General features: G+C 40.4%; 1 protein-coding gene across 6 annotated transcripts in view; it reads left to right on the top strand.

The window, feature by feature from the left end:
* Positions 1-12,677, top strand: part of rgs7a (regulator of G protein signaling 7a) — a 47,285-nt gene that overhangs the window by 26,244 nt on the left and 8,364 nt on the right. For 4 of the 6 annotated variants that reach the window (XM_084561873.1, XM_084561874.1, XM_084561871.1 and 1 more), the window contains exons 3-8: positions 1,692-1,742; positions 9,519-9,625; positions 10,414-10,465; positions 11,400-11,464; positions 11,771-11,847; positions 12,076-12,157. In XM_084561873.1, the coding sequence (XP_084417999.1) occupies positions 1,692-1,742; positions 9,519-9,625; positions 10,414-10,465; positions 11,400-11,464; positions 11,771-11,847; positions 12,076-12,157 (434 nt within the window). The remainder of the gene's footprint in view (positions 1-1,691; positions 1,743-9,518; positions 9,626-10,413; positions 10,466-11,399; positions 11,465-11,770; positions 11,848-12,075; positions 12,158-12,677) is intronic. The other 2 variants (XM_084561872.1, XM_084561875.1) reach the window with 2 other exon arrangements.

Here is a 12,677-nt window from a genome sequence, read left to right as displayed (position 1 = left end):
ATCCCATGCTGGAGTGAAACTCCACAAGTGAGATGAGTCCAGTTAAACAGTACGGTCTACTCTAAAGTTTAGTGAGAGTGAGCCATTCACTGTACTAAAGTTACAGCTACTCATCAATAGTGTCAAAATCTATTTATCTAAAATCTATCTAGATACAAAAATACTGAAGCAGGTGATTGGCTGAGTGGACACGGTGGCGGAGTAGACTGGAGGGAAACTAAACAAAAGCAGGAAGTAAGACAGATAACTGATTTAAAAAAAAAAAAAAAACGGTAATGAGAACTCGAATAGAAAACAAAAAACGAAGCTTTAATAATTTATTGTTAAATATCATACACTTTTATGTTCTTTAATTCTCCTTTACTCATGCATAAATATTGCTTTATGTTGATTTTTTTATGTATTGCATGCATAATATTACAACTCGACTGCTTTCATTCATTGCATACTTTTACTCATATGTACATCATTTCTACTTTCTGTGTTCGATCAGTTATTGCCCTTTGCTGTGAGCTTATTGTCATACTGCAGCAATTATCTAATATTTGCAGCGAGTGGGCTCATTAGTAGTCAACCTTATTGTTTATCATTCAGGTTGTGTTATTGCCACATTCTGATACACGCACGTGCTTGCATCTGCAAACACACACCCTTATACACAAGTGTACAGCCCAATCTATGGTCATGATATTAATCAATTGAGAGAACAGCCTTGTTAGAGGATTACCATGCATGTCTCATTTAAGCTCTCTCTTAGAAAGTGGGTCAACTTTGATAGTGTGAAAATGGGGTTGTATTAATGATGTTAATCCATGGAAAATCTCATCTGGTTATGGAGGCGCCGAAAAGCAAAGGGGTTCAATGAAAGGAGAGACAAAACGCATGACAGACGGAAAGGTAGCTTGATGGACAGAGAGACAGCCACGGGGCCGTATTGTCTCGCTGCATGAATTCCCTCATGTCTCCATTTCGCACATTTTTTCATTCCGTCTGTGGCTTCTGTCTCGTCAGCACACCTTAACCTGTCAGTATGATAGACAGTAATAATAGCATGGAAAAAAAAATATATTTAGCCAAAGTCACATGTTGCGCTGGGGTGTGAAACAGCCCAGGGGGCAGACAACGCTGTTGTGTTTTTTCTCAGATGTGAAAATTATTCTGTGGTGGTGTCAGATGAAGAAGATGCAAAATGACACCCATCATGTAAAAAGTTTCGTGTCCATTATAACAAAATGTCAAAAGTGATATACAAGTCATTTTTAGACCTTCACTCAAAATAGTTTTTCATGATTACATTTGGGCCATTATACTGACCTGTTAATCTTTAATATTTGTGACAGTGTGCAATGTACAATATGATGAAGAGACTTATTAAATGCTGTGAGAAAGACAAATTGTGTTCTTAATGTACAGAATGCATGCTTCATTATGCCACTGTGCCTCTTTGGCCATTTATATTCATGGGCTTCAGCCAAAGAAAGCTGGCTTGATGAGAAAAGAATATTTGGTAATGGATGGTCTATTACCCACCTACATGGTGACAGGCAAGAGGAATTGAAATGCACCGTGATGATGAGGGGTGTTAAGAGTGTCATTGTTTTCCTTTGCGTTTGCCTCTATATGCAAAAAGGTGTTTTGGCGTGCCGTGACCATATTAGAGATTTATATTCATGTGCTTTCTCTCATTTCAGGTTCTGAAATTGTACAGTGGATGATCAAGAATCTGGACATTGAAGATCAAGGTAAAAGCTCAATACTGAAGTGCTTGATAGTGAGCTAGGATGACAGGAAGTTAACCATCGTAGTTTGACAACAGTAATTGGCAGCAATGGATGTGACACAGAAAAATATTGGGTCGAAACCTGCTGAATACTGGCGTACTTGAAATAATGTCATTATGTTAAAATTAAAACAAATATAAACCAACAATGGCGTTCAGGTTGTTTCAAGGGGAATTGCCGTTTTTTACAACTTGGACCTTATGTCTGGCATAGAATACGATCGTTTACTCACCCATATAACTTTGTGTCATTTAGAGTCGTTCAGACGATATTTAGATTCGCGTATATCCATATAGTGGGAGTGACTGGGGCACCGAAACGCAACCTCTAAATAATATTATCTGCCGCAAAACTCGTTCATTTAACCAATATTTTGTTATCATCATCCGGGGTCTGTAGCTTGACCTACTAACCTCTGACCTGGATGATGTCATCTCTGAGCGCTGCGCACTGTGCCTTAGGCTACCTTTACACGGAAACTATCTGAACCAAAAGCGCAAAAGTGGCGTTTCGTTTTCACTTTTAACTCCGCATTTAGACGAGCGTTTCTGAAACAAATCTGTGTTCAAACGGAAACGCAAAAGTGTGTGAAATTTCATACACATAGATGCAGTATACCGCCAGATGGCTAGGTGGCAACACTCCCAATAGTGCCTGCGTAGAGGTATTTACTTTTCTTCTACTTTTCCACGCTTAGCGCGCGAAATACATTAACCAAAACAACCACTTGGATACAAATTATTGCGGCTAGGGCCTGTTGAACCTCCATCGCGGAGCTCGACATGTTGTTTACTTGTTTTTCCGGTCCTGTCGCATGCTTGTCACGTCATTTCTATTCGACGAAAAACGCAGTTTTGCGTTATTCACCCTTTGCATGGTGACGCGAGGGTGGAACGTTTTTAAGATTTCCACTCTGGAGGGTGGTTTCACTTTTTTGCGTTTTCAACCCCCAAAAACGCCGTCACCATCTAAACGATATAGGACATCCGATAAAATGTTTTGCGCTTTTCACCTCCAATCGTTTCCGTGTAAAGTGCCCCTTAACCTGTAATTTGCAACTGCTAGTTTTTTGCAACATGGCTGAATATTTTTCTGATTCTGAGATTGTGGACGACGATTTTGTTTATGATGGATGTCCTAACCGTTTTGAGCCAGAGTATATGGATGAGGAGCTTGTTGAAAGGAGGATGTGGAGGTAGAGAGAGGAACAGATAGCCAAAGAACAACAAACCGCTGCACGTCAGCGAATAGACAACAGGTAACTCCGGACTCAACAGGCAATAGCACTAGCATATCATAGCAAAATATTGGTGAAATGAATGAGCTTCTCACCAGATAATGCGTTATTTAGAGGCTGTGTTTCGGTGCCCCAGTCACTCCCACTATATGGATATACGCGGATCTTAATATTGTCCGAACGACTCCAAATGACCCGATAAGTTATATGGGTGAGTAAACAATCGTATTTTATGCCAGAAATAAGGTCCACGTTGTAAAAAACAGTAATTCCCCTTTAATGCTCAATTTAATCTAAGATATCATTGTAACAATTACTGTATGACATGCTTTTTGGTGGTTTCTTGGGCTAAAGGAGAGAAGACAAAGTTCTGATACTTATTGTACAACTGGAATTTGCATGTTTTCATTACCCTGCTCTAGAAGAAAGAGAAACACCTCCCAGCGTTTTTGGAACCTATGCACCATTAGCTTAATGTTTGTAAAGCTCCACAGTTTTGCATTTTTCTTCTTCTGATCTGTATTTTCTGTCCTTGAGCTATCGTCAGCCTGTTCACTGCAATCCTTCTTCTACCTTTTTTTTTTTTCTTTCTGTTTTACTATTCTCATTACATATTCTCATTTTATTCCTAGACTGTCTTGAGGGAGTTGTCAGATGATTGGCTGAACGCCTCATTGCACGGAAAATGATCCAGAACAGGGCAGGGTGAAAGTTAAAACTAAAGGATCACTTGCATTAAAGGTGGTGAAACAGTAGCTCAGCTAACAGTGCAAAAAACAAAACAAAACAGTTTTTCAGTGATTTTCGTGCACATGTGTGTGCTGTAGGTGTGTTTACTTGGATATTGAAGTGTTTTTGTGTGTGGGTGTGCATATCAGCATTGGTCTGCTCTAGTGGGTGCCTCAGGATTGTACAATCAGTTCAGGATTGTGACTCATCAACTCGTTTGCATGTAACGATCTACCTATTTTAATCTCTGTCAACTACGCTACACGCCGATGATATCATGCATGGTACTAAGCCTGTACTTGTTTGTGGGGGAGCCGATTGTGGAGAAAGTTTTTGTGCTTGTGCGTGACATTTTATTTTATTGGTTCAGAAGCCGTTAGATCAAATGCAATGTCTGAGATTTGTTGACTGATCCAAATGGCCATATGGTCCATGTGCAATTATTTTTTGTTTCCCCTTTCCTTTTGTTTTATGCCAAGAAAAAAAACTGTCTGTGATGTTTAAACTTTCACAAGAGATGACGCTTTTCCCCATACCTGAGGCAGCATGGTGATTAATTACGTGTCTGTATCATGGGCATCTCTAATGCGACCATACACAAAACACAACAGTCAACAGCAAAATTGACTGTCAGATCAGCTCTGCTTAATGCACTAAAGTGGGCCAGAATGCAAATTTCTGTTACTGAAATCCGACAATAAATTCATCCCATCACACAAATTTCCATTTATAGTGTTCATCTGCAGTATTAAATATGCCCTTTCATTAGATTTATCTCAGTCGAAAATGTCAAAACTTTAACAGTGATCAGTCCACTGAAACGTGTCAACAAGCGGGCGTCCTTTGTCCTTGACAATATTTCTTTTATTTGTTCACCTTTTTGAAGCACAGTCACGGAACATGCTGTCAGTTGCCCTGCGGTTGTAAACAGAGCGTTGCGTAAAACTAAGTGACTCTAACGCAGAGCAGCTCGTGGCGGGTTCTGACAAACACAACAAAGTGAAATGCAATTAATTTGGCTCACAGCATGGTAACAGTAAGTTTATTATGTAAAGGCAGACGAGCTTATATCAAAGTTGACTGGGGATTTAGAGTTTTTCGCTAAACGAATGCCGCAGATAATAAACCGATGCAGCTCAGATGAACTCATTATCATCCCATTGGGCAATCTCTGTATTTCACAGTCCTGTTTTCATTCAAGCCTGCATTTGATTAGCAGACTCATTCTGCCTCAGAAGTTCTTCTCAAAGGCTTTAGATGTCCTTTGGGATATTTGAGCAGAAGGTGCTGTTCTTGTACCTTTTTACCATGACATGTACAAATTAGACAGTCAGCTGATTGCCTTTCAATAGACAGTTGGTTTGTCTAGCATGGAAACTACTGGAGTTAAGTTTTGAGTGCATTTATGCTAATACATTGGCTTTCATTACTGTACAATCCGGTTCAGACAACTCACACAGGAACTGAAAACATTTGCTACATTTACATGGGCGATAGTTCTGTCAGTCATTTTTATTCTGATTGGACAACTGTTCTGGTTATTACTGGAATACTATTGTCCATGTAAACACAGCAAATGTGAAGATAAATGCGCATGAGGTGCCACAGGTGGACATGATCTAAATCTGCAACTAAATGCAGAGAGGCCCCACAACAAGCAACAGCTGAATATGCAGGCCGCAGCTAAGGCATCACCAGGGAAAACACAAATCTCTACTGATGTCTATGGGTCGAAGACTCCAGGCAGTCCTTGACTAAAGAGGACTTTCCACACAACATTAAATATAAATGAAAATATATATGCGTTATTAACCTACTGTGTACACGTGTGGTAATCAATAAATGTGTATCTACTGGTAATTAATTCAGCACGACTCAACTGTGCAAATTCACTAAATTGTTAATAGAAGGTTTAAAAATAGGGTTCGGCTATGGCCCGCAGCAAGCTGAGTGAATCCAAGGTAACATTATGCTTCTAGTTTATATTGCCTACAGCATGATGGTAACCCTGGTGGGAAAATCTCAAAATATATTCATCCTTTGGGAAAGAAAAAAACAAACAGAAGTGACAAAATCCATGAAACTCCAGAAAACCTTTTTCTTTGCGCGTTTGCTGTATGGCATGAATTTCCTCTGCTGTTTTATTTTAATTAGGTCAGTCTCAGTTGTGTTAGAGAAGATCCTGTCACCGCTGAAATAATTTCTACAGGATGGGAACTGTCCAAAACAAACACGCAATCCAATCATTTAACAGGGTTAAATTACACCAAATACAACAGTCAAATTCAGCAGAACATGAATGGAAAACAGACTAGCAGTCAAGCTGTCACCTGTGTGTTATTAAGGCTGTGATCTGCATATGTAAAAGCACCGAATCTGTTCAGTGGAACAGGGAGCAGTAAAATGATCTCCGTGTGAGGACATGTGGCTCATCAGAACGGCATGGAGAGGATGCACACGGTTTCGTATGATGGCCCCGGTCTTCTCCTTGAACTTTCTGTAAACCTCCTCATCATCAGACTCAAGAGTCTCTCCTGCAGCTGAGCACTGCAGAAAATGTTTTTTGGGCTTCTGTAATCCCTACCTGTACACTGCTCTGCTGGCAAACATTGACACACTATGAGCTTGAGTCTTCCTTTTCTGTGAAAACCACTCTGCTCAGTTGTGCATGGTTTCTGTGTGAATCCACTTTATCGTCCTCCTTGGCTGATTGAAACCGGTGGAGCAACAAGTAATGGTTTACGTTACTTAGCTCCACTATGAGTCCTATCAAATATACATTAGTACAGAAATATTATTAGCTAAATTTACTTGAAGTAACATGAAAAAATAAGCTTCAAACCATGGGACTGAGATTAGGAAGGGATTGTCAGAAAACACCCACACCCACATGTGTGTATGGCTGTCATTGTGAGGACATTCACTGACATAATGCATTCCCTAGCCCCTTATCCTGGCGCTAACTGAGAACCTACAGCGCTGTGCACTGCAGAGATCCTTTTTTCACCTCAACATCTCCAAAGACTTCACACTGTAAAGAGCGAACAGTGATGACGAAAATATATCAAATATATAGAAAAATATGACTACAAACACAGACTCTCTTCCCTTGTCTTTAGATGAAGCTCAGCTGGAAGAACACTCCCACACTCCACTTGGCAGGGCTCCAAACTGCTGGGTTTTTGCCACATAGCTGGTAATATGATGAAATCAAAGGGTGTTTTCCCCCTGGACTTTCGAGGCCGGCATTTCTTGAAAACTTGATTAATTCCAGTCCAAGGTTTAGCCCGCTATAAAGCTTATGTTATGTTATGTTAAATGTAGGTCAGAAGCTCCCCTGCCACCAAGACTTGATGTCTATAAACAACAATGAAAACAAGCACGGTTAATCTTTTATTTGCCCCCTGCAAAACCCTCCATCACGTCAGCCTGATTCAGCATTTCCATACTCATTCTTTTGCACTAATTATATTGAGTACTTTTTATGCATTTACATAAATCTTTGTGCTGGACACGAAATTAGCACTTAGCACAAATTTTAACCGACTACACAAAATGAGAACGGATCAGCTCTGTGGGGAAAAGGAGACGTCAACTGCAGGAGACCTTTCCTAACTGTACTGTCCCAGATGTTATTTGTCATACTTTGCTGGTTTTACTTACATCTGACATTCATCCCAGAGGTCCGAGACAACAGCATAGGAAACAATTCATTTTGAATGCATAATAGTTAAAGATGTATATGAGTCGATGTTTCCTTGTAAATGTCAATCTGCTTGGATTCCTGTGCATTTTATGGACAGCTGCAAAGCATGTGCACAGGCCTAGTCTGTCCTTCTACATCTCAGTTATAAGGGATAAGAAAGGGTACAGTGGATGAGATGATGGGGTGTGTTTATAAGTAAACAGGTTTAAATAACTTATGAGTCATAATTTATTAATAAGCAGAGGCCTGTGACACATTTGCAGCAGACACACACACACACATGAATACACATAAACACTCTGACCTCTCAAAGCTGCGTCAGTCACCTCAGTGGTAAAAGAAAAAGCCAATCTATATTTATCTCCCACACACGTACACCCGGCGTGTGCGGATGTGTGTCTTAACAGAGAGCAGAGATGCGCATGTTTTATGCACACACGCACTAAGCTCCTGATATACCATGTTAAGCATTTCAGACTATGTGTGTCTTAGCCTATTAGTGTGCTAAGAGGAACAAAGTGTGGCGGTATTAGCAGAGAACTGTCAACACATTATGCAGAACATCAATGATAGATGTCGACGCCACGAGGGACTTAGAGGTCCAGAACAGCAGGCAATAACTGGTGGCAGATGAGACACACGGTTGATGATGATTACATGTTTTCATTATCTGATGGTTTTAAATCAGGGACAGTCAACCATGTGCCGCGGAGTGCCGGAGGGAAGCAGGTTTTCACTCCAACCAAGCACAACACCAGGTGATTTGACTCATGAGTTCCGCCTCTCAGGCCGAAGGTGGGCTAATCAGCGAGACATCCTGCTGTGCTGTTCAGTTGGAATGGAAACTTGCCTATACCTCTGTCAAAGCAGTGTCAGTCTATTAAAACGGCGGCTTTTCACATTCGGGCCTGGTGTTCCTTATGGCTGTTTTATCAAGGTTGAATTTGCACCTGGGGATGACTGGTGAATTAAGTTAATTAGATGGTGAGTCAGCTTGCTGGACAAGGACCAGATCTTTGATGAGAAGCTATTGATTACAATCGAAAATCTTCTTTTAGGGTAAAAGTGGAGACACAAAGCACCTTAAACAACTCCAAATGAACTAATCAAGAGAGTAAATCACAGTTTAAAGTAAGGCAATGCCCTGACTCTTAAATAAAAGGTGGGCCATTTGGAAAATATACTTCTTTGTTTTTTCTGATGGACAATTAGATACCACTCTCATTTCTGTCAGTTAATTGTCAGGCTACATCCAGCAGCTGGGTAGCTTAGCTTAGCCAGGTAAATTGTCCTACCAGACCTTGCAGAATTCACAAATTACACAACATTTAGTTAGTTTGAGTCAAAATGGGGTGGCACAGTGGTGTGGTGGTCAGCACCGGGGCCTTTCTGTGTGGAGTTTGCATGTTCTCCCTGTGTCTGTGTGGGTCCTCTCCGGGTACTCCGGCTTCCTCCCACTGTCTGGAGACATGAACGTGAGATTAATTGGTGATTCTAAATTGGTGTGAATGTGCTTGTCTGTCTCTTTGTGTTAGTCTGGCAACTTGTCCAGATTGTCCAATGACAGCCCACGATTGTCCAGAGGATTCAAAATGGAAAAAAAAGACTCCAGGGAAATTACTGGACAGGGACATAACCCTCATAAAATTACCAATTTTTATTTTTACACTTCAGTTTCTTCACAGATAATTGAAATGACATGTAATATGCTAATTCACAATACTCAGAGGGGCAGTATTTGCTAAGCTAAGCTAATCAGCTGATATAAGAGTAGTATCAACCTCATCATTTCTCTCTGACAGAATAAAAATCTCAATTTGTCTGACTATTCCTTTAAACCTGGAACGTTTAAATTTTAACATTGTCTTGTTTTTTGAGCGCATTTCTGAATGAGAAAACATGCAGCCTTGGTAGCGCTGTGATATCTGCACAGCTGGGAACACTAGTTTCATTGATATGGCTGTTATGGTTGGGAGTGTTTTATATGCGCTTGTGTACATAGTTCCGGGAAAAAACTGAATGAATAGGAGTGTATAAAGTTGTAAATGTTTGTGTTTTGTCACAGTGGAGGCCCTTCACCTAGGAACCCTGATGGCTGCACATGGTTACTTCTTCCCCATCTCAGACCACGTCCTCACTCTCAAAGATGATGGCACTTTCTATAGGTTTCAGGTAAGAACAAAAATAGTGTTTCCGTATAAGTGTTTTATTACGTCCATATTTGTGTTATGTGATATTTAAAAAAATATCGTAGAAGAGAAAATGTTTTATGTCTCTTTTTGCCTCTTAAAAACTTTTATTATACAATTTTACCATTATGAGAAAGAGTTTGACAGGAAAGCTGATGATGTGATGTGATGATATTTTTTTTGTACAGATGTTTCTGGATTTTTTGTGGGATATTATTGTATTATATATTTTTATAGATAAAAGTTTAATTTACTAGGTTTAACATGCATTATATAAAAAAAATCTATGTTTCAAAACAAACAAATAATTTGAAATAGAGCAATATTTACTTTTTTTCATGAATAAAGGAGGAAACACATCAGTCACTCTGTGTGTGTGAATGTCAATAGTGGGATTGACAGATTGAGTGATTTTCTACCTAGTGTGTTCCCTCAAGTGTGCTGCACATAACTAACCAGGGTAAATCAATGTCCATGGTTGTTTGTGTTAGTAGCCATCTTCACTTTGCTTTTTATGTGTAATCGGTTCCCCACCTGAAGCCAGTCTATACAGTGCTTACCAAGTAGGGTCGGGAGCACTGTCTAAAAGCAGCTTATGCATTATACCAAGCCCATTATACAGCTAAATATATTTTTTTTATCACTTTGACAGATGCGACATTGTGACATTGTGACTCGCATGTTGGTCTGAAATGTGAAATGTGGTTTGGTGCATGCTGTCAGAGATGTAAAGGTTGTTCTAGTTTCTTAATGACCTATTTTTCCCTTCAGACTCCATACTTTTGGCCATCAAACTGCTGGGAACCAGAAAACACAGACTATGGTGAGAGTGCGGATCTGTTACGGCCAAATTAATTCTTTGTGCGTAGTGCAGTGTCTGTTGAAGAGGCCACTGATGCAGACTGTTTGTGTGTGGTGCATCGATTGTATTTTAGCAAGCTTTTGATGATGCTACTAGAGCCTTGAAGATGAAACACAAGCGTCTGAATTGTAGATAGAAACGCCAAAATCCCATTTAGTTCTGCTCAAATGCCCGCTCCATAGTTGGAATCTGATTTATAGTGCAGGCAGCATACAATAACTATTCATATTTTCCAAACCCTGTCAGTCAAACCCTCTGATTACTGTGAAGGAAAACATGCATGTGTGTGTATGCCAGCACCTGTTGTGCACAGTTGGCTGAACATTTTAATGGTGATACACGAATGAGCTTTTCATTGTTCCAGCCAAGCAGAGTGCTTAAATAAAGCTTTCATAATGCCAAAAATGGTTGAGTAAATAGCCGCACCCTTGCAGGTCTTTCATTTGTTGGTTTAGTAGTGGGAGAGGAAAAGGACTAATGCTCACTGTGGGAATAATCCGGTGAGTGTTAGGGGAAGTTAGAGCATCTCAGAGCTAGCAACTGATGCACGTGAACGCTGCCCCGTAATGAAAACAGTCTAATGGCATAATGAAGCTCCCACATTACGGTCAGTTAACAAAGAGATGAAGGGATGATGATGATAGTACAGGAAGACATCAAAAGTCAGGCGCGTGCACACGCACACACACACACACACACACACAAGCCTACACAGTAACAGTAACAGACGCTTACACACCATGCACACTAAATGACCTTTGTGATTTGCAGGCCGGTTTAAATGTGCAGTTGAGAGGATTAAATGAATAAATGCAGGGCCACTTAAGGCTGTTAAAACGGAACTGAGGTCCTGTTCTCGCTTTATTACCAATCTCTCTCTGTCTGTCTCTCTCAGCTGTTTACCTCTGCAAAAGAACAATGCAAAACAAAGCACGTCTGGAGCTTGCAGACTATGAAGCGGTAAGTGAAAGAGGTCTCTCAGTGTCAGCACTCCCCGCTTCGCATATCTGTTTTGTTCCTGTCAGGCTTTCTTTGTCTCCTGCCTTTTTGTTCGTTTGTACTGACAATGAGAACATTTGCATTTATCACTTGTAACTTTTCTTTAAATGAAGCGCCGGATTAGGCCTACTTGTTTATTTTACGTGAGCAGGCATCATTAAAGATGGTATCGAGCCGTGCCCTGTACACAGCATGTGCAGTTAACATAATCAACTCAAATCCATCAAAAGCCTTTCTGTCCCTGTTTGTTCTTTGATTTACTTACAGGAGAGCTTAGCAAGGCTACAGAGAGCTTTCGCCAGGAAATGGGAGTTCATTTTTATGCAAGCAGAAGCACAAGCGAAGTAGGTTTCTATAAGAACCACACACGCATTGAACCAATGTGATTAAGTCCTCTTACACCCTCATTAAGACGCAATTAAACTCTGTGTTTTACCAGACCTCACCCAGCACACAACATCACAGACGAACTGCACATTAAACATGCGATGGATCATATACCGCACATATGTTTTAGGTTAAGCTACACGCTCTGTCAGAACCATTCTGAGCTCCATTTTTTCCCCCCTCAGAGTGGACAAGAAAAGAGACAAAATTGAGAGGAAAATTCTCGACAGTCAGGAAAGAGCATTCTGGGACGTGCACAGACCAGTGGTGAGTGAAATTACCGATGCCTTTGTCGTAATCACCTCGGCTGTTACTGATATCACTGCTGACACTATCAGCGTCATCTTAATTGTCCCTGCAAAAGTGAATAGTGTTGAAAAAAATAATAATTTCACACTGACCACACTACGCCTCCTAAGTCAAGAGAATAATTACATACAGTAGATCTGGTAAATCATTTACGCTCTTTTGGTTATTTTAATCTTCTGCATACAGTTGGAACGCATCAAGCTGTATGACAAAAGAAATAATATTTTTAAAATGTTACGCAGCTACAAGCTCTTCAAAGATTATTCATATGGGAGCCATACATTCTTCCCGCACCGTTTGGATGGTGTAAAGCAATGAATACGCTGCAGTCCCTCTGGTGTGTATTTGCTTTTGCCGTGTACACGAAATGCCACATCAATAACTGTCACAACACATCAGCTTCAGTGCTGCTCTTTACCTTGTTCCCGCACACTTGCTTAGCATTAGCATTTAATTTCCCCCTGAGGTTAAAGGGTCT

Source organism: Chelon labrosus (assembly GCF_963514085.1).
Source record: "Chelon labrosus genome assembly, chromosome: 15".
In the NCBI taxonomy this organism is placed as follows: Eukaryota; Metazoa; Chordata; class Actinopteri; order Mugiliformes; family Mugilidae; genus Chelon; species Chelon labrosus.
The sequence above is the reverse complement of the archived record's forward strand: the minus strand, read 5'-3'. Positions and strand labels throughout refer to the sequence as shown.